The 23,246-nt window shown below is 38.3% G+C and overlaps 1 protein-coding gene across 17 annotated transcripts in view; it reads right to left on the bottom strand.

Moving 5' to 3' along the window:
* Positions 1-23,246, bottom strand: part of eya1 (EYA transcriptional coactivator and phosphatase 1) — a 95,981-nt gene that overhangs the window by 26,339 nt on the left and 46,396 nt on the right. For 2 of the 17 annotated variants that reach the window (XM_047350242.1, XM_047350240.1), the window contains 10 exons: positions 15,233-15,360; positions 14,641-14,706; positions 12,487-12,564; positions 10,022-10,088; positions 9,518-9,663; positions 8,570-8,707; positions 3,639-3,721; positions 2,208-2,397; positions 1,450-1,592; positions 684-767 (listed from right to left, as the gene is read on the bottom strand). In XM_047350242.1, the coding sequence (XP_047206198.1) occupies positions 684-767; positions 1,450-1,592; positions 2,208-2,397; positions 3,639-3,721; positions 8,570-8,707; positions 9,518-9,663; positions 10,022-10,088; positions 12,487-12,564; positions 14,641-14,706; positions 15,233-15,356 (1,119 nt within the window). In that variant the 5' untranslated portion in view covers positions 15,357-15,360. Of the gene's footprint in view, positions 1-683; positions 768-1,449; positions 1,593-2,207; positions 2,398-3,638; positions 3,722-8,569; positions 8,708-9,517; positions 9,664-10,021; positions 10,089-12,486; positions 12,565-14,640; positions 14,707-15,232; positions 15,361-15,961; positions 16,028-17,426; positions 17,697-23,246 lie in introns of those variants that run through there. The other 15 variants (XM_047350243.1, XM_047350241.1, XM_047350233.1 and 12 more) reach the window with 15 other exon arrangements.

Here is a 23,246-nt window from a genome sequence, read left to right as displayed (position 1 = left end):
TATCTTTTCATGTTATAGTTCTTAAAGAGAAAATGGAATTGGCTAAAATTAGTACCATCTGGCCAGCTTTTACAAAAACTGGAGAACACAAATAGGCTCCAAACTTTTGATTGGTGCATCTAATAATATTAGAAATAATTATTATTATTTGTTTGTTTGTTAAGATATATCAACAAAAATGTATATGTTAAATCCAATCCTAACCAAGGCAGCTTTAAGAGAACCGTTGCATTTTAATTTGAACGAAAGCCATTTGTTGGACCTCCTGGTACGGTCTCCAGGGAGATCCCTGCCTGAAAGGAACGGATTGAGAAGCACTTAATTAAACTAACAATGTGGCATTTCTTAAGAAGAAAGAAACACTCAATATGTGTCAAGAGACAGTGAGAGTGCAACTGTTGCGAGCTCATAGAGCCAAGCCCCCACCAGCCATGCATAGCTCCAACAGCTGCAAAGAGCAGTCAAATACTTGCCAGGCCTCGTTGGACCTATTAAAAAAAGAAACAATTATCTGTACATCGAGTTCAGCTCTGTTGTCTTACTATGCACTAAGAGCAAAGTGAATTCTATCCCCTGCTCAATGGCCATTACCACATGCGGGTCCTTGTTCTCTCCTTTCAATATTTATACATTTTTGCTGATAAAGCGCACTGCTGCTGCAGCCACAGCCTGATGTCACTCACCCGTCCATATCTGTTGGCATAAGACCCTGTGAGCAAGGAATGGAAAACGATGATTGTTTCATCCAGGTCCCAGATGAAAACTCGCTGGAGAGATGGCATCATGAGATGGGGTGGGGGGTTGGGAGAAAGACAAAGAAAAAGAATAGAGAGAAAAGAAGCAAAATCAATGGTGCACTCTGTAGGGCTGGAAGGTGATCCTCCTGGTCAATAGGCCAGGAGCGTGTATTTGTGTGCCACAGGGACCGGGATTCATTTGCTTGGACTGGTCACTGCAACACTTTTCTCATCACCCCAATACACACATTCCACCCCCTTACCCTTTACATTAGCTTAATCAATAGTGACAAACCAATTAACTCAATATGTTAACACGCCATGATGTCAGTGGTATTATGGCAGCTATTATCCTATTCTAATTAATACGATATTAATGAGATAATTCTGGGTTTATTTTGACATATGGCCATCATCAGTTAGTGAGCCACTCAAAAACTACAATATATATTCTCTTCACTGAGTGATGATTCATCAAATTACAAAGCCTAATTGTGTATTTACAAGTTACACACATGAACTTTACATATGATATGTGTTGAGTCATATATTCCACAATGCTTTAAAAAATTTATTGGTAGTAAAGGAACACAGAGTTAAGATTTAATGCCCATCAAGTGTTTAAGTGGCAGCCATAAAGTAAGTGGATTAACGTCTATGCGCTTCAGACAGGGCGAGGCCGTCTGTCGCCAAGGTAGCGGGCTCACCCTACCTCAAGGTCAGAATCGGGCGGTGGTGATGGGTTGTTGTTCCTTCTTCCACGGCCACGTGACTTTCCATCCGAGGCCCGGCGCAATCGATCCGAATCTGAATCTTTAATGGGGGTTGATGGACTGTGGATGGTGCTGTACTCTGCTGAAAGGAAGAAAAGGCCGAGAAAGGAGATCATAAAAGGGAGCACATCAAAGATCAGCTGGTATTCGCTCTTAGAAAAGATGACTGATTGACCATTTGTCTTTATACAGGACAGACTGCATCCTGGGTGAGACATTTTTCAGAGAGAAATGATTTAGAAAAGCAGATAAACATATGATAATTCAGTTACAGAACAGAAAAGCTATTGTGCACTGCTCTGATTAAATAAACAAGAGGTACCGGAGTGCAGGCCAAAAAGACATTGAAGGGACTTCTTTTATCTTAACCGGAAGACTGCAGGAAACAATGTTAAGTTAATGCTGGCTGTCGTCTGTGTTGTTTGCTGACAATTTGACAAATGCAGTCACAAAATCTGGAGTGACTTGCACAGATGCAATCTTAATTGCCAGGTCATGCATTAATGTCACATGAAATTACAATGAATTCCACATCTGATTTCAGTTTGGACTTTTTGCTTTCTGTTTTTTTTTTTATTCCATTTCAGTTCATTGTAGCAAGTAGCTAAAACTCCTCTTTTCCTGACTTAAAGATTTAGAACTGTTACTTTAAACATATTCTCTGCACCATTCAGCCTGAATCGGGTATGATTCTTACCTGCAGGGTTTTCTGTAAGGGCTTGGCTGGTGATGCCAGTGGGAGGCTCCTGGAGAGTGTATGTGGTGGTGGTGGTGGAAGGCGTGCTAGGGCTGGTGTTGTTACTTGTCATGTAGGGCGAGGTATACGGGGAACTGTTGTAATACTGAGCATACTGGCCCTGGCCAAAGCCTGGATAACCAGGGTATTCCTGTAGAGTGAGACGATAAAAAGTAATAGGAATAAGTATAGTTTTGGTTATTAAGTTATAGCAAATGAAATGAGAGTTGCACTTATCAGGCTCTTCCTGTGGTCAATGCTGATTTCTGACTTTCTTTCAGGTGTGACTTACTATTTAGTCAAATAAATTTTTTTTTCTGAAGACTATAACATTTGAATGAGATGTTCTTTAGGGTATTTGATGTAGTAGTAGTAGTAGTAATTTTTAATCAAGATTATCACAACCATCAACACAAAACAAAACAGGAAGGCTAAACAGAATACAGCGAAGTCTTCTTTAGCTTTTTAGGTGTTTAATAATTCTCAATCCAACATGTCATGGAACATGTCGGATTAGGAAATGTTTGTAGTTGTAATGCACCAATAGAGCTTTTTCTAGATAATACTGGTATCTGGTTTTCTTTGTGGTCTGACCTGATTTGGATCAAACCACTAATGACACACAAAACAAAAAAATGTACAGTATGTTATTTGATAGAGGTAGTAGTTTAAAATCCGAAAGAAAACAAAGAATTTACCAAGATTATTATCTCAATTTAAGCATCAAAGCACATCCCTAATCTTTATCTAATTTGCATTAAACTCAAAAAAGGTCCATCAAAGTACAAGCTATTGATTATTATATGTATAGACCAAATGAGGTGGGAGGGCTTAGTTTTGATGCATTTAATGAACACAGAACGAAATAAGTCAGATTTTTCAGTATTTGACCCGATCAGAGCTGATCAATGAGAAATTAGTCAATTTGGATCTTAGCAACAGTGCATTTGTAAATAATTTGATCAAAAAGGTGAAGAGGAAGACAAAAAAAAATGTAGTGGAGTAGAAGAAAAGAATTAAGTGGGTGATTTTGACAGAGTAATCTGAGATATGCCCTGCACCAGTGTTGCTACTTTATAGAGGAGATTCCAAAAAATAAATGCAAACACATGTCTGTTCGTTCCTACATCTGGACAACGATATGTCTTGTTTTTTTCTGCCTTTTCACTGTGGCATAATACATATGTTCAAGAGGTACAACAGATAATCCTTTTGACATTGTGAGTGATTTATGGTGACTGAGTCACGGCTGAAATGTAACCTATTGCGTTTGCTTGTTTCAAGAAGATTTCAAGGTTGGAAGCTTGAAAACACAAACCTCAGCTATAAACTGATAGGTATTTTCAGACACAATTAGATAAACAGAAAGATAAGAAAGAAGGCTACACGTACCTGTTGTGTGCTGTTAAAGCCGGTCGAGTTTGTCAAAGAGTTGTTTCCTGCATACAACCCTGATGTTGTTGTGAAAGAACCCCCTTTGGGGACAAAAAAAACAACAACACAGTTTTCAGATACATATGCTACATCAATATGAAAGATTGAAATACGAAAGGAACAGTGACACAATTAAAATGGCATTTTTCTCAGAATATGCCATTTTATCCCTTTTTGAAACATCTATTTGAAAAGGTGAACAGAAGGAGTCCTCAGGGAGTGCTTTTAACAGCAGCCTTATCTTTCTCCTCTTCCTTCCTTATCAGTGATTGGATCAAGTCTGATGAATGATGGGGTGGGTGGATGGGGGGGGTGGAGAACCTGCTTCGAAGCCCGCACTATGCGAGGAACAGAGGAGACTGTTGTGTGTGAATTACTGAAGGGTGGCGTGGGGTGAGAAAGAAAAAAATAGGGTGAAAGACCGTGCATGAAGAAGACGGGGGGAAAAAACAAGGGAGGACTGAGCTTGAAATGAGTGGGGTTGGGTAGGCTGCTGCTCATATCTAGTCCTAATGAATATTTAGGCTCTTCTTTTCACTTGCTCGAAGGGTGGTCCTCCTGGGTAATTAAATCATTGAAAAGAGTTGATAAAATCTAATGGCTTAATTATACAGAAGCCATGAGGTACACAGAGAAAAGATACATCAGGCCTTTGGGACACAACTGCTCTCCTTAGTAACCTTTCATCAGTACTTAACTATAAATGGCTAAAGAAGTATGTCAGAATTATCCTTTTAAAAGATCATCTACCACTGCAGGTCGCAATATTGATATAAAAGAAAGAAATATATATCTCACTGAAAAATACTGCACTTATTCTTGAAAAGGGATAACTTCACATAAGAAATGGGGAAAATGCAAACAAGTATAACAATAACTGGAATTATTATTATTATTAGTAGTAGTAGTGGTATTGATATTGTTGCTCTTTATAATTATTAAATGCATATTTCTTTACTTATAAATAAATGCACATTACATTGTCTGCTAATGACATAAAGACCAATATAAAAGCATGGCTAAAGTTTTGAGCACTTTGTCTTTGTCGTGACATGGACTTTAATTTTATCACGTTTTAAAAGTTGATGACTGGAACTGGCCGATTTTTTGCTTGATCAGTCCTGACCGGACACCAGCCTGTCAGCAATTCTAACATCCATTCTTTTTTCAATCAGTGAATGACCAAACCTCCTATTATACGTCCTAGTATTGAGTGGAGACATCTCGTAGCTAGCTATTTTCTGTGGCAGTAAGGTGTTTAAGAATGGAGTCAAAGGAATCACAGAGATCTAAGAGGCTATTTAGAAGGAAATTGCACTTCTAAAATCTGTGTTCATTCAGCTGTTTATTTTAGCTTTAAGAGAGCAAGAGAGAACAGACATTCACCAGATAACAGGAAGGTTGAATGTATTCCATCTGGACATCTGTCTTGCGATATAATGTCGGCAGCCTTTTAGAAATCGTTATGGTAAAGATTTTGAATTTTCTAGGCACATTAACCAAGTTTACTGCTAAAATCTCAAGACAGTTTCAAATGTCAAGTTTGCAATAATTTTGTCTTGTTTTCAAATAATAGTTCAGCCCTGTTTTATAGTGATTCTTCTCTGTTGTACGGTGTGGCATCACCTTTTCTTATAGCATAAATAATGACCATTCATGCATGGCAGGAAAGCTAGATAAAAGTAGTTAAGATATTTTTATATCTAATATTATAGTTTACCACAGGCCAGTGCACCTTTAGCCATGGAAGTTCTGAAACCCTTTAAAAACACAAAGTTCGGTATTTCCTACTAATTTTAGTGCACAGAAATAAAGACATATAAAGCTAAATACAGCCACCAGGGACATTAATAGGCTCTTCATAAACACTATCCTCCCCTTTCACCATCACCAAAAATGTATCCAACAGTTACAGTGAAAACCATTCAGCAGATAAATTTACTGTTCTTAAATGAGGGCGTAATTACAGCTATGTTGTCAGAGACAAACAGAGGGAGCGCCTTTCATCCTCTGGTCACTGACCCCATCAGGAGGGCCCTCCCACACCGTGACAAATGTGAAGCAGCTTTCAGAAAGGGGGAAATGATTTGGGGACGTTTTTTGTTTTTTTGTGTGGATAGGCGGGCAGTGTGACGGAGACCTGAAAGTTATGAACAGCAACAGAAAGGGAAGACACAGTACAGCTTGGCATTGTCGACAACGGCTCAAACGAAAGAGGGTCTAAACATGAGATGGCTCTGTTAAGAGTTTGGTCTATATCAGCAATTTTATCAGAATACCTCACTATCTGTTGTTGTTTTGTTAAATTTGTTCAAGATGAACTGGAGAATTTGTAACAGATTTTCGCTCTCTCTTGAAGGTTCAAAATCAAGTGAAAGTGAACCAGGACAATAAGAAAGAAAAGGAGGAGTGATGCTGTGAAGGACAACAAATTAGCCTAATACACAGTTCAAACAGTTATAAAAACTCTCACTGGGAGTGTTTGAGGGTTGCTCTGTGGAGAACAAGGAGCCACATAAAAGCTTCGAGGACCCCTACTAACCCAGTGAGAATGAGCCCATGCTGTTGGGAGGGGTGGTGCTGGTTATGGAAGGGGAGAAAGAGGGAGGGAAGGGGTACTGCTGCGGTTCCCCGGGGGGCATGTTTTCTCTCCCTCCCCCCGTCCTGCCGCAGTTAGTTCACTCACTCAAGACCAGACACCATATCTCCCTCCTATCCTCCTTCTCTCCTGCCTTCTGGCTCCACAATTGGAAGTCCATTTGCTTTGCTTGATCAGTCCCTTTGCCACAGGCTATGTCTATCATCAGTGCACAATATTTGTAGCAGAAGTTTGTATGCTCCACTTGGGAATAGACTATCAAGACCAGATGGGGTTTTACTTTTAAAAAAGGTAACTAAGGCTTCAGCTCCTTCAGTTTGCACAGACTTTGGGACAGAATGCTGGAATCCAATTATTCACCTAATTAGCATCTGGGTAGTCTCACTCTCTGTAGTCCATTTAAACATATCTTATAACTTTTTATATATAGTGACTTTGTCCCTTCTATAATTTTAAGTTCCAAATTGCGCAAACTTCTAAAGGCAAGGACTACAAACATTAATTTGAATTTGATCATCTTGTTTCTTGACAGCTGGCTACATGCTGGTTGCAGGGACACTGGCAGAAATTGGAGTATCAGATGTGGAAAATGTCTTTGGTTTGGGGCACCCAGGCCTGAGGCACATCTCCCAGGCAGATCAATAGGCCACAAAGAGTAATGATGATGGTGTGGCAGTGGACCAGAGCCACAGTTAGAGAACCAAGAGCCAGAAGAGTGGCCAATCTGTCATCTAACATGGCTGCCAATTACTCGTGTACTAAAAACTAACATAGAGCATGCAACAGTAAGAGATAGCAGGAGGGAGTGAGGGAAACAAAAACGGTGTAGGAGCATACCACTTAGAAGACAAATGAACACATACTACAGTCATTTTGAGTCAACCCGCCAAGAGCAGGATAGCAGCTTCTGTAATTTCCTGTATTTGCTCTCATTCTTGAGTCTGATTTTAGATACTTAGATGCACACTGCTGAACTCTGACTGTGGTCAAATTTGGTTAAGAGGCGTGCAAACAAAGTTATTTCATACAACATCTGCTGCTGAGCTGCTGTCATATATTGTGCAATGCTCTGGAGGCTTTTCAGCAACATGTGTAGATATTTCAAATGTGACACTTAGAGATACTAAAGAAGACAACACAAACATAGAGCCAGCCGCTTGCTAACTGTCCCTGCACTGTATAATTGAGGCAGTTTACCTTGGTGGCATAGTTCAGGGGAGGCAGAGTCTGTACAAATGTTTTAAGCAGCTAGTGGTGTACCTGCTGTCAATTATTTTCTTGGTGTCTTCATGCAGTAAGGGGGAGGAAAATGAAATGGTAACAGAAGTATGTGCAACCCAACAAAAAAATGTGACATGCCTTGCTGACAACTGAACATTTAATTTACTTACGTTAAAAGTCACGTTAAAAAACTCAACATTAAATAACCACCCAGTGCAAGTTTGACAATGGTTTAAAGGTTCATAAATATTCACATACACTGCACGTTGTTGTTTTGAGATGGTAGAAGTTCAGTTTAGAACAGAAACGTATCTGGATTCATAGTAAATGAGGACTCCAAGAGAGACTTTTTATTCTCTTTTACCAAAACCTTGCTTCAAAAGTCCTAAACTATCCCCTTAAGAGCTGATCTACATTTAAACAGACTGGACAGCAAGAGGAAAGAAAAGGGAGAGAACAGACCGCTACAACTCATCATGATTTGTTCAAAGGTCATAAATCTCTTTGGTCTCAGCGCTTAAACAAATACAAATATGATCACAGGGAGAAAAAAAACAAAGGATGAGGAGCACCATGGCTGATGCCTCCTAAGTGCCTGCCGTTTTTCCATCTGTGTTGATTTTTTTTAAGAGGAGAGAAGAGGAAGGCAGTCTTTGTGGCTGCACACCGCACTCCTGGGATGCAACCATTGTCCCGGGTGAGGACAAGGCCTGTGTCTTGACTCAGTCTGGCTGTGTGTGCAATAAAATCAGAAACAGAGGTCTGTTTCTTTTATCCTTTTCAAAACAATACAGAAAACCTAATTTAGTTGGCCAACCCGAAGGATGAATATTTATACAAGGGACTGAAAAAGTGCAGATGCCCAAAGAGATAGACCAATGAGAGAAAAAACAAATTAAACAAGAAATTAAACCCACATTATTTTTCAATTTTTGGAGAAACAGTTTTTGCAAAGATGTCATCATGTTAACCATTTCATATATGCTTGTTTTAATGTCCTGACATCCAAACTTTCTCCTCTGAATGCACATAACCAGATACAGGCAGAAGTGACGAAAGATGCTCTCACCCTGCATCTGGTAACTGTAAGGGGCCTGTCCCGTCTGTGGTGTGGTGAAGCCAGAGCCGTAGCTCAGGAAGCCCGTCTGTCCCGATGACTGGGATTGACTCAGACCCCCCTCGGTCTTTATGCCTGCCCACAATGGACCTAAATCAGTTAGTGACACCAGATCGGTTTGATGCACAGACAACAGTCAACACAGGTTTAAATTACATTGAACACAGCACAGGGACTCTGCCTCTGTCTGTTAGCATTACACACTAATCACAATGGCTGAGCAGAGCTTAGCTGATAACTGATTTCCACCATCCTCTGCTGTTTAAAAATATTTTCTATAACACACAAGGAGCTACTTGGCTGTAAAAAACAATGGGCTGTTTAGACTATCATTTTATTTAGTATTAAAATATGTTATTATCATGTAGGTCATGAGTGAAATGATGCACAAGTGATAAAACATTTGGCTTGTGTTTGCGAGTTAAACTGACCACCGTCCTAGCTGAATGAGCCATAGTGTTGTTTTTGAGCAACAGTAGATTGCAGGGCTCCATTTAAATAAACAGCGTAAATTCCTTCACATACTGCAGAAATGTCTGGGGTCAAAACGCTCCAAAGACTTTAGACAAATAAAGACATTTACTCTTTGCTTTCTCTTGCAATGCCAGAGGAAACCGGTTTCTGTTTTCAGATTTATATCGCCAATCTTTCTGATCTATCTGAACAGCTTCATAAGCAAATTCTTCCCCATTGCACTGACTGTGAATATACAGGCACTAAACAACAACTCAGCATCTCTGCTGCCCTTGGTTTTCTGGAGGAACTGTGGGAACATGGTTTGGTATGAGAAAGGTGTTATTCCTGACCTTCAGCAAAGAGAAATTGCTATATCTTATTTTTTTGCATAAAAACACTGATGTTTCGTAACAAGAGGAGTTTCCTGCTGTGTGTAAATCTTACCATAAGCAGGGATCCCATAGGGCTGGCCAGGCTGAGGGTAGCTGGCATATGCTGCGGCCTGCTGCATTCCTGTGGTGTACTGCGTCTGCCCATACGCAGCCATGTTTTGAGACGAAGGAGTAGGCAGAATATGTGGGTATGTCCTGCTATTAGAGGACAGAAACAAAACAAAAAAGTGAGAAAATATGACAGGAGGACCCCTAAAACCATAATATCTGCTTAACTAACTGCCAAATTCTTTTAATTGTTCTTTAACTAAATAGTCAGCCAACCTGTAAGACGGACGGCGTCCCAAAGCTCATATACACAGAGAAACAACAATAAACGGGAAAGGACATTTTTACAAGATAATAATTACAACAGATTTGAGAATGCACAAACTGAAGATGTCTAGGCAAACAAAGCCATTCGGAAAGCCTCAATCTAACAGCAGGATCTGATTAAATATCCAAATGAAGCTGGATACTGCTTGTTTTTTTAAAGGAAAAATAAAAGAAACCTTACTTGGACGGGTAAATCTGCGGAGAAAACTGGTGAGTTTGTCTTGGGCTGAAGCCACTGGTTCCAATAGCTGAGGAGAGTAAAAAAAGAAAAGAGGCAAGCACATATTTAAACATTAAGAAATAAGGTAAATATTATATTCTGCAAAAAAGTACTGCTGGACTTCAAGGAAAGAGCAATAACATCACTCTATTTATTGTTGTAAACAGTGTTGTTAAAAACAGGGGAGCAATAAAGGAGTCACAAAATCAGGTAAGTGAAAATTGTGTATTTTTGGGACACCCACACAACTGTCTAAATCTCAGCCAGCTATTTAACATGCTAACAACTAAAGATACTGGGTGATGACCGGGATCGACAGATTTCTAGGTTAATAGGCCTTCGATGTTTGGAAATTGTCAAATCCTATCGTGTTCTGATCAATGCACACAGCATCTCTAAGCGTCACTCAACACATCAAAAACACAGGGTTTAATAATGAGGTCAGAAGAAGCACAGAGATGTCAAAGAATACTTAAAACGAAACTGCGTTAATAACGACACGCCCAGACGTGTCTGCACGTCCTTTCAGTTGTGAGAGGCCGAGAGAAAGCAAGACTCTCATTGGATAACAGCATGGCTGGACAGAGTACGGCAAAACAGATTAGTTTTATCATTTTGAGCTTTCAACCTGTCTGAATTGGAACGTGATGGATTTGGAAATCCTTGAAATGAGTTCTACATTCTCTAGGGAATGCACACAGAGACTGGTTTTAGTAATGCTAGCTACACTGACAACACTAATTGCTAATTTCAGATTTAGATATCTTAGTTTTTTAAACTGACATCTGCTCTTAATGAAAATAATAACTGATCACCAATGACAGGAAAGCAAGAAAAAATATTTTTAATGTTTTCACATCTTTTTATAGTTCTTAAAGACAAAATGTAATCGGCTACATTTGGAACTGATGAATAAAAGCTTTCAGATAAAGAAAAACGGATATTAGTACATCTTAACTTATAAGTTTTCAAGCCACAGTGACAACACTGAGTACAGGTAGAGTGGTTCTGCGCAATTTTAAAACTACCTGGTTCCGCAGTGCTCGCCTTTTACCGTGGTTTACCAATATATTAAAAAGGATACATGTTTTTCATGTAAAATGATCAACATATAAGATTTTTTAATATTATACAGCTTCTAAAACCTTTACACTGTGTAAAGAACTGCATTTCTCTAGCTCCCTAAATATTAAATGGAGGCTTTTGTCAAATCACTATGTTATTTTGAAATCGTGTAAAAAAACAAATAATAATTTTAAGAAAATTGCAGGAATTCCAGCCTGCAAAACATCTGCTAATGACTTACAGAGCATCAAGAAAAATATCGAAGCATTCTAAGTTTGCATAAAAAGTCTATATGATCTATTAAAAAAAGAAGAGGAGGAGTGTTAAATTAGAACACATTTAATTTACAAAACTTCATCAGGATTTCAGCCTGCTGCAGTGTTTGTTCCTGCAGTGGAGTGGCACAGTTTCAGAACATCTGTCTAATTGGTCATGACATGTAAAATGAGGGATTTTGTTGCGGGGGTGCGCTTACTGTATGAAACTGTATGCCGTAACCCCTCACACACGTTATTAGTACTGAACACTTTTCCCACATCAGCAGCACCTGCCACTGGACAACACTTTCTCCTCTGAACAGAGCTTTGGGTTTCCCCACGGAGGATACCGGGTATAAGATTACTAAATTTCATTAATATTGTCAGAGACAAAAGTCATGCAGTGATTTATGCTGTTCTAGCATTAAGTATCAAGTACTTAGTTAAATGGTTGAGAAAATACAGGAAAATTTGCAGTAAGTTAATACCACACACTGCTGTTAATGAATTTTTCCACAAAATGGCACATTGTGCTGCACAGTGAAACCACAGAGGGTGGAAGAAAGAAATTTGCAATGCTCCATAGTCTTGGCCTTTGGTAGCAATGTGTTTGTGTGTGTGTGTCTGTATGATGTTTCTTTACTGGAAAGAAGGCGTGAAAACACTGGCTCTGACAGGGCGATGGGGTAACAGCCCATGGAGAGGGAGGGCTACTGGGACGCTGTGCCACTCCGCTGGACAGACAGACTTTGAGCTTTGCAGGTTATACTTTAGTCCTCACTGACATGGGAACAAACAGTGAGCAACTACACACAACCCCACCTACACACACACACACACACACACACACACATACACACACACACACACAAATACAGACGCGTAAGCAAGCACAGGATATAAATATGCTGACAAAGTCAAAGTCAAGAAAAAGTAGTTTGTGGCTAAACACACAGGTATACAGGCACACACATTAGATTAGATTGGCTGCTGGGACACTAAGGGCTTACTTATCTTTAGGCTCATCACATCATCGGTTCTGTTGTGTTTGTGTATGCTAGTCCACACATACTCAAAAATGTTCACACAATGCTTTCCCCTCACCTGATCCTGAGAAGCTGTCTAAAGCGGAGTCTGTGACTGAAGAGGCGATTTCGCTGCTGCTCATTGGCTCTGTTTTAACTGTAAATAAAGAGGTCACAATGTCACCAAATAAATTAGTATTATGTTTTGTCATTTCTAAAACTACAACCCAAAAATGTTTAAAGAGCTGAGAGAAGCAAACAGTGAAAACTCTTTTCTGTGTTTCAAGATTGCTTAATTTAAATTTCTATAAAATAGTCAAAAATTACAGATGAAGTATTTTGTGATTATTCCCCATATTTAGAACTGGAGATGCACAGATAAGGCATTGCCTGACCAATACCACTTTCATTTCTTTGGGAGGGGACGTATTCAGATGTATTCTCTTATTTGTAAGGACAGTTACATGTAAGAGATTAAAGCAACAAACTGGAGGTTTTGAGTCTTACAGGAAATCAAGAACATAGATTATTTGCTTTAAGTATCCAAGCACACCAAGCCCGATTTTCAATAAACTAAAGAAATAGAACGTGTCATAATTCGGTTGTGATTCAGTTTTTAGTTTAGTTCATGTCCCTATTTAGATTCTCTTAAGCCATTTAAGTTTATCACATTATCTACTTATTTTTTACTTTATTCTGTACATTTAGATATGTTCTGGTATATTTCTTTCCTGTGTTTCTCTTTGTCTGCTCCTGCTCATTTACTCTCCTCCCTCACCTCTCTCTTTCCTTTCATTGGTCTAAGCTGTTCCTCATCTCCTCCTGATTACACTCCCCTGTTTGCCATGTCTTCTCTTCACCCTTACCTCTGTATATATATTGCTCTCTGCTTGTCTGTCCCTTTGTTGGTTTCTTCTGTTGTTCTGCCTTTCGGTCTGTCACTCTGCCTCATGGTTCCAGTCCCTTCCTTGCACTCTTATCGATCTCTCTGATCCTGCTCTCTATGCCTTTTGTCAGTCTTTGTCATTTATTAAAGATTGTTTCACTTTACCCCTCTGCTTCCGTGTTTAACTGCACTTCGGTCCAACTACAAACAAACCATGACAGTACATGATGTTGGTTTATGCGTTTGGAGTCAAAACACTAGACTGAGTTCTATTTTTAATGTCTTTAGTAAATATGGAAGATAAGATTCTTACTTTTCAGTATCTTAGCCAATCATGTAAAAAATGGTTGACTCTGATCTCTGGCGGATTGATGCATCCCTATAACAGTGACAGTATTTCTATGAACTTGAGTTATTTATAATAAATTGTAAAATATTTATAAAACTATGTTTTTACAGTTTCAAAAAAACAGAATAGAGGAGTTATATTTGACTAATAGTTGTACAAATGTTCCAAAAATCTTACAGCTTTTAAACTACATGACACAGGATAGATGCATTTGAAAGTTATTGAGAATTTGCATGCCTTTCTTGTGTAAGACATGCAACTTCACTGAAATGTCAACAAAATATATAGTGTCAAATCTTTTTAGGAGTCTGGCGAATGGTGTTTAATCTTGACTCCATTATACAGCCCAGCAATAGAGTCACAAAGACAATTTCACTCTGACAGCTCAGGAATCTTTGAAATCAATCTATTTCGCTTCAGGCGGGATAAGGGACTTTTTTTTATCCTTTTCTTCCCTTGTTTTGTGGCAAAGCAAATTGACAATGTGGGCAAAGGAGTCATGCTTAGTGGAATCCCTCATGGTTGAAGAAGCCATTTACTGTCATGTTTTACATGTTTCCGCAGTGCTTGCACATATGTTGATGAGGGGTAACACCTTTTAACAACACATAGTGGTCACATAGTGCATGCATGAACTTGCACACACTGGGGGTCACATAGCAAACAATAACCACTATGTTCAGAAGGAAGCACGGAGGATCTGAACAAAAAGTTCCCAATCTGACCGCTCAGTAACAACGAAATCAAGGCCAGTTGGTGTCAAACCATGCTTGAAACAATATACCAGAAAATTCAAAGAGTTTCTTAATGAAAGGCACAATAGTTGAGGCAATTTTGTCATTTTTTTGCAACTGTTAAACTTTCTATTTGAGGATGATTTTGATGAACACAAATAATTTTATAAAGAGGAAGAAATTGGAAAAAAAAGAGTGCTTCTATTCGAGTTGGGAAAAACACCAAGTATTGTCCTTTCATTGTGTCACTAAAAGTAGACAAACCTGCTGTAGACTGTGAGTTAGAACCTAAAAACCAGTCTGCAGTGGTAAGCATTGTGATGTTATCACCTATGGAAAAGACAGAATGGTAGAAGGGACACATGACAGTCTGCATGGCGAGAAAAATAGACTCTGAGCCATGGGCTAAGATAAAACCTGGAGGTTACATGGCACGGGATGATTTTAATAATTTGTTGGGTTTTGACTGCTTCACTAAACAAAGGCTCAGATTTAAAGCACAGGCGAATCACCTGAGCAAATAAGTATGTACAGACGAGACCACATTCAAAACTCAATAATTTCCCTGCTGTGGGCTTTGAATAATTACATGGTTGCCTGAATAAACAGCTAATAGTCGCTGAAAAAGACCTACTACAGGCACGCGAAAGTGTGCAACATACAGATTTACCAGCAGGAAATTGTATTAAAGCTTCACGGTAATAATTTGTAAGCTGCATGAAAACTTCAATGCAAAAAAACTTGGACTGGCCTTAAAAATACCAAAGTTTTGTTGCCTTTTTCTAATGTATGCATCTCTCTATTCAAATGGTTACTTTCTATAATACGATTTCAAATTATAAAACAACATACGTACCTTCTGTGCCATTAGGTGTCATGGAATTGTTACTAATATGTGAGTTGTCAAGGTTGGGACCATTAGGAGATTCGCTGCTTCCACTTACTCGGCTGTGAGGACTGGCTAGATCCTGCATTTCCATAGACCTAAGAGGACACACACACACACTCAGCAAATCAAATTACACAAATCATTGTAGTTTCAAGGAAGGTGCAGAGCTCTGACATGCAATGCTGAATATAAAGGCTGTATGGACTTAAAGCAAAACAAAAATGTAGATCCGTCCTAATAATAAATATGGTAAATCAATCCTAATAAATAAAAAAAAACACAAATTATATATATATATATATATATATCCTAATAAATAAATAAAAACACAAATTATATATATATATATATATATATATATATATATATATATATATGTGTACACACATACACACATGCTCAGGTTGACATAGAGGCAAAAAACAATAATTAACTATTGCAATCCATACACTATTTAACTAATTAATAAAAAAGGTTTTGCAATGTTTTTTCTCAAAATGGTATATTTTACATGTTTTAAAAGTTGTTTAAAAAAATGTTTACTGTCAAATTAGTCTGGTTTTTCATGCAGCTGAAATGACCTTAGGTGTATATCGGTTGTGTGTGGTTATGAGTGCTAACAGATGTTTTGCTGGTTCAAGGCAATGCTTAATGTGTTAAAAGCGCAGCATTCTGCCTGATTATAAGAACCAATACCTCAGTGATGGGCGGATGAGAAGTTCATGAGGCGTGTGTTTGCTCTGGCAAGCTCCTTAATTGTTTCTGTGTTTATACAAAAGACCACGCCACAGAAAACATTATTCTATCTTCTCATCTGTGCACTCAAAGGATTTGATTGTCCACAGACAACAGTGTAGATAGGAGGGCACAAGAGATTTGAAGAAGAAAAAGGACAAACAACTACTGTTTCTACTGCAACACTGAGGTGATAAAATTAGGATAAAATGTTTTAGGATTTTTTTTACTTTCAATAAATTGTTGCTGTATGTCTGCTGCTGGTAAACATATAGGCCTCCATTTAAGGCTAATTACAATTATTTGGTGCATAAAAAACATTACAAGATGTCATTATGATTAGCTTACACTACATTCTGGCTCGCACACACACATACATACGCACACATCTACCTATATATATATATATATATATATATATATAGATATTTATATATATATATATATATATATATATATATATTTATATATATATATATATATATATATATAACACATACATACATACACTTAGATAGATATACAAACTAGGTATATTATAGAACTAGATATATCTCTATAGAGATATATCTATATCTATATATATTTATGTATACACACACGCTTATTCATACTCCTTGCAGATTTAGGTCTATAGTAATATAATGATGTTTAAGTAATCTCATAAAGCATTTATGGAGGGACCTACAGATTAGGGTGATGGCAAGAAGGCCTTCCAACCTCAAAGACTTGGGAATCATAACTGTCAAAACATCAGTGGAAACCTGAAAATGAAAAACGTTTTGACTGCAGTAATGCCATTAACGATTTTTCCACAGATTATTGAGAAAGGTATAATTTTCAACCTGTAATTTTGTTTAAATTTAAATTACAGCAAATATTTTTTTTTTAAATGTATATGTTTTTCACATACTTCTTTTATCTTTTAAGATGTCTGTCATTTCCAATTACAAACAAAGTTCTCAGTTGAATGAAAATAATTTTAAATCTGAATCTGCAAGGGGTATAAATAATTTCAGGCTTCATTCTATATATCTACTATTTTGGCATTTTACCAAAGACTGAACAAAAACTAACAAACAAAAAAATCAAAAAACACAGATACAATATGAAAAACTTGTTAAGGAAGGTGGAATGGCTTTTTCCCTTAGGGCATATTGGTGTACTCATTCTTAAATTATCACACCCAACAAGCTGAAAATACCAGCCGAAAATCTAGGGACACTTAGTGTAGTCCTGTGCTGTCCTACTTTGCCCAAACTTTCCAGTCACAAACTGCCAGCTAGAGAGTATACCGTATTGTGTGCTTTCTTCAGTTAGGAAACACATTTAGTAGAGAAATGTCCACCTTTACAGCAACCCCTGATGCCACACAAAAAGCTACAATTCTTTGGTGCTGTTGGAATCAGCACAACTCTGCTCTTACCTGAACCTAGACAGCTCTGAGTCCTCTCAAACCACACTCCCTTTTCTTTATGCTGCCTCCACCTGCCCCAGGCAGGAAACAATGTCAGTCCTTGTTACTGCAGCTCGATGTCACAGTCCGGAGCCATCCATGACACAAAAAGTCTTATCAGAGAAAACATTATTGTTATTCCGGAGCAAAATGGGAAGAGAGGGCTGGCGAGGGAACAGAGGCTCACATTGTCTGTCTCTGAGCCGCAGCCCTGCTCCACTGTTGTTTCCTCCTCCAGGTCCTCCCTCCTCCCTGAGCAAGGGGAGCATGGCCAAATGACGGAAAGGTGATTCATCATTGGTCTACGACAGCTGCAAACTGGATTAGCCCTCCCCCAATCAACATGCAAAGCGGCTTAGCCAAGGTAAGCAGGAAGGGTGGGTGGGGGGACTGTGTAGTGGGGCTAAAGGAACGAAGGTGGGCAGAAGGGTGAGGGGTTGGGGGTACAAGGGGCCGAGGGGAAGCAGAGTGTGGGAGAGTCTTTCTACTTTCCTGCTGCCTGAAGTAAGATGGGACTTGTTGAGCAGAGGCAAGTCAACCGTGACACCCCTAGCATCTTCAGCAGATCTTTCATCTGCAATTGACACTATCTGAATTTATCAGCACTCCTCCTCCAGGCATCATGACAAGTCCTAATGACCATCAGGGCTCCTTCCCACAGGCCTGCCTCAGCCTGCGGCTATTACACAGAAGGAAAATACGAAAACATCCTAACTTTACAACCGCTCTCAATGACCAGAAATGCACACAGGCAGACTGAATAGGTACACTCACAGTATCAAGGTCTATCAACGTTTTAAAAAGCTACAGTTTTAAACCACTTAAAATTTCCATCAAAATGATCCTATAGTTTAAAGTCCTTATAATTAAAGAGCTGGAGTGACTAGCATAGCGTAAAGCATCACTGCCCCTCCGACAGCTATTGCTGCACACTGCTAGTCAGCTGGCTGAAAAAAGGCTACTACATTCCCCTGCCAACAGGAAAGAACATTTGCCTGCAATGAGGCTAGAGATTTCAGCAATGTGATATGAAAATAGAATCACCACAGTTTTACAGTATCATTGTAGTTACACAAAAATATAAAACAAAACTTTACAATGTAATCCAACTGCTTTTATTTAAAACAAAAAAGCAACAATTTATCCAACTGCCATAAAAAAATATTACAACAAATAGACTACAGCGCATGTAATGATATTGTAAATTTTAATTCTGACTATAGAAAAAAGTTGAGTTCTTAACAAAACTGCAGCTGGTATTTTGCCAACTGTAGTTTCGAACCTGAGTAAGGAATCGGAATAAGAGGAATAGTTGCCGCATCCTTTAGATTCCAAGTTTAGCTGAAAATAATTCCAAACAGACAGTTTTGTTTTTCTTCTAAGCAAGGCAAAGTGTAGTAGCTTTCTTTCAGCCAGCTGATCAACAGTGCACAGCAACAGGTTTGGAAAGATCATCGCTGTGTTACTCTGTGTTGCATGGAGCTGGAAAAAGCTCCGGTCACTCTGACACGTTCTATGGCAACTCATTATAAATACTTTAAACTTTAGAAACGGTACGATGGAATATTGCAGTGGTTTTGAAACTGGAATCTTTTAAAGCATTACTATGTCTTGACACCAGTAATCAACCAATGCCTGTTGGAAATATTTCCTGTCATGAAAAACATGAACAGACAGATTGGTAGTTAACATTATTACAAGTTTAAAAATCAATGTTATATTATTTACACAGCTGTAATGTAAATAATGTATCAAATTAGATAATTCGATAAAAATTTGTTTTAAATTTGTGTGTAACTATCCTAAAAGTGTGTCATGTTATCATACTGTGATAATCTCATACTTGCCCATGCCTAATTATGCTAACGCAAAAGTCTTTTCTTTCTCAAACCGTGACACATAACTCATGCTGGTTTGCTTGCACATATCTTGCAAAGGGCACTCAGGGGCCCCAGATCAGAGTGGCATAAATGCACACACACATAGGACACTTTAGAGGCCCCCAGATCAGTGGTGCATCTCAGACAATGAAGCAGACTGGAAACAGGAACATGGAGAGCATATGGAGCCACATATGTTTCCTATGACACTGTGAATGCCTCTATTACTCTCCTTTAGCTGACAGTTACATTTTGCTGTCCACTCCCGCTTGGGCCTGCCTCTCTGCAAACATGAAGAGGGGCCATATACTTGCATGGTTATGGGCCTATATTAGACTTGACTCTGACCCTCTGTGGGAATAGAGGGTCCAGAAAAAGGTCAAAGGTATTCATCTGTTCAGTAAAATAGAAAAAAAGAGATATAATGTCCTAATTTTCAAATCCTAGCAGGATTTTGTTTAATGGACCACTGTTTACATGAGACCAGGGTAACTTGAGCTCCATGGTCTTCAGTTTTTTTTTCCAAACAGGCTTTGCTCTTCACACCATGGCAAAGCCTTCACGAATACCATTCTATCTTTACAATTTGTCTTCTCTCCCATAACTTGCAACAGAACATAATAATTATATTCCTTTGTCACTCAGAAAAATAAATCTTAAAGTAAAATCCACAGAGCTAAAAACTATAAAGACAAAATTCAGCCACAGCAAATCAACAACAATCGCAGGGTTGGAGGAGACTGTAGCAGACTGATGTGGTATTGTGAGAGGTGAATGGTGCAACCCAATAAAGCCATTACTGTACTGGTGTCCCTACCAGCGCCAGCAGGTGAAACCAGCCAGGCGAAAAGATGAGGAGAGGAAAAATGAAGCAGTGGGGGCATAGATTTAAAAAACAGACCTTTTTTCTTTACCACAAAATATTTATTGTGTTAAGAAAAAGAGCCACATTCAGCATCTTTGATGTCCTTCTTACTTCAGCCTGAACTGCCAGTTCTTTGAAGCCTTAGCAAGAACAAAGGCCGGCTAGATGAAGCGCTAGAAGTGTCATCAAGAAGACAAAGTGCCACAACAATCTTCATTCATGGTGGTTTGCTAGCCTTTTAGTTTCGCTTTACTTATTTCAAGACCTGCATTGCCAAAGGTAAATATAGCCTGAGCCAAGCTTTTAGCATAGATCATCACAACATGCAGGGCGTCTGATCTGTGTGACCTGTGTTACTATGCATGCGAGGCGCTTCGCATTCACATGGATGGTGTTGTTTTAAATGCATAATCTGAGGACATTTCTAATTTTTCTTATATAATAAAAGAAAGAATACACTTTAAATACATTCTACATATTATGGAGGTTTTTATAGAGTATGTATGTCATGTGTAGTTTGGTAAACCTTTGCAAAACAATGCTGCAATCAAAATCTAACTTTAAAACATCTAATCCCCACTTAAGCTGGTCAGCTGAATCCACATGGTGGCTCAGGAAAAATAAATCCACTCGCAAAGAATGTAAATGTGGACAACAATTGGACACAGATGTGAGGGGAAAGGTACAGTTGACAAAAAGCTGTGATTCACTTGTGACTTTGGGCGTGAAAAATATTAGCTGCTAAAAAAAACAAAAAATCTGCATTAAATAAATTGATTTTGTTTTCTATTTTAAAAAGTTATATAACTGCTATAATGCAAAATTACAAGAATGTCTACATTATAAATTTAAAAGTTGACAAATACATAAAAAATGTTTTTTGGTTGTTACTCTAAATGTTTAACTTTTATAAAAAAAAATCTAATTTAACAGTTAAAATTTTTTTTCTTGTCTGGGAATAAAAGCACAATTGTCAGCAGACGCTTGATGTGCAATTTGTCGCTGTAATTTGGATTTAATCTGGCATTGTGCCCCAGCAGGTCCCTCTGCAGCAACGTTAAATTTGTTCATACCGTCGTCTTCGACCTTCAAAATTATTTCCAGAAGGTGGCTTTGCCTTTGAGAGGCTATCAAATGAGATTTAAGGTGGACATTTTATCACAACCTGTCGACCACCGTGACCACTGTGGGGCGAGGAGAGATTTTTTACAAGACAGAGCTGAAGGCAGGTCAAGCGACAAATCTGAATGATTTTGTTAGCGTGTTGCTTCTGATTTGCACTTTCATTCTTTCCATTATCAAATAGCGATTTGTTTTTTTAAAAGAAAAAATTAAGAAAACAAATACCTAGCATGAATTTTGCAATAGTTTTAGTGTTTAGAAAAAATACAATATGTGGTGTCATACTGGGCAATAGCCCCATTTGCATTGATCCTTACATCAACATATTTACAAATAAACACAGGAAAGGATATTAGTGATTGGGGATCTGTAATGGCAGTCATCAGAAAGCTCATTTCCTGCTCTCTCAACCACGTATTTCAGATCCAAACAGTAGCGTGTTAAGAAAACAACACCCCACGGTATTTAGTAAACACCCTCGGCCCACTAATCACCTACTACAGAATACTTAATAAAGGGTCCCTATTACCTTCTTCCTTCTCTTGTGCCCTGTTTTCAACTCCCTGTCTTTCCTCTCTACACTCTGAAAGAAGCTGGATCAATTAACGCTCTGTGTCTTTCACCGTTTTCAATCTCCAGGACAAGGGCTTGGCCAGCTAGATGCATCCAATACGGAAGGCATCAGTCCTTAGGCAAACATGCCACCGTCACCGGCGCACACTGCAGCTACACATGCATGAAGTGCTACAACCAGCCAGACAGGCCCTGATCTCTGTCTGCGTAAAGCAAATATGCAGTGTAAACAGCTCTTAAATCAGCCTGCTCATTATCTGTTAATTGAATAAATAAGGTTATTGTGTGTGTATGAATAGCAGCAGCAGGCAGTCACACACACTGTGACTGACAGTGTGTATGAAGATATACACACTGTCATGTATGTCTTCATGGGACAGAGGACAATTTGCAGCCAGGCTGCCTCACTAGCTTTCATTTCCTTCTCTTTCACGCAGAAAGAGAAGGAATTACTAAAACAAGACAGGAATAAATGCCAGCTTCTAAAACATACCGTCCTTTCACTCAAATTTACACATCAAATTGTATTTTTTTTTTACTTTACAAAGGTAAGCCTGGGATCAAAGGCATGAGCATTAAATCAGAACATCCTTCAATTAGCAAGGCCGATGATTACAGCAGATGAGTTATCATCATCTTCACTGCATGTGAAACGATGGTGATCGGAGACGCCGCACAGCCGGGAGTCGAGGCCTGTCGTCTTGGTGAGACGCTCGGAGGCTCTCGGGTCTCCCCGCAGCATTCCTGGCCACAGCAGATGGCATTGGATGTCAGCTGCTTTGACTGTGTTCGTTTAGTTGGTTCTGGCTGGAGAAAATGAACTACTACAAGCCTTCCTTCCCAAATAAAAAATCTAAACTGCACCAAGGAAAAAACAAGATATAAGAAAACTAACTTGGCAAATATTTACAAGAGGATTTTAAATGTGATCCTATTAAAGCAATTTTTAATTTCAAATATTTATCAATAAATAATACATATGTTTTGCAAGACATCTAAAAGTACTTAAAATTTATAAACTGATTATGCTACATGTATCAATGCCAACCAAAGAGAATAGTTAATACATATTTAACACGCAGTTAAAATTATTATCTAAATAACAATATTATTTTAAGGTGTTTTTCTGTTAGATTCCTTTTTTAAATTAAATTATTATTTTCCTGTTTTATTCACTCTCTTGTTATTGTATCTTTATTGTACCAAATAATAGTAAAAGATTGGTAATATTTATTTTATGGTTAATAATTAATTACCATTATGATATATATATATTTTCAAAATATCCAAAGACTTAAACCTCTTGATTTCTTTCAATAAGTGGAATCTTGCAGGTTTAGTTGAAAATGT

Source organism: Girardinichthys multiradiatus, chromosome 21 (genome assembly GCF_021462225.1).
Source record: "Girardinichthys multiradiatus isolate DD_20200921_A chromosome 21, DD_fGirMul_XY1, whole genome shotgun sequence".
Lineage (NCBI taxonomy): Eukaryota > Metazoa > Chordata > Actinopteri > Cyprinodontiformes > Goodeidae > Girardinichthys > Girardinichthys multiradiatus.
This window is presented reverse-complemented; position numbering and strand designations above follow the sequence as displayed.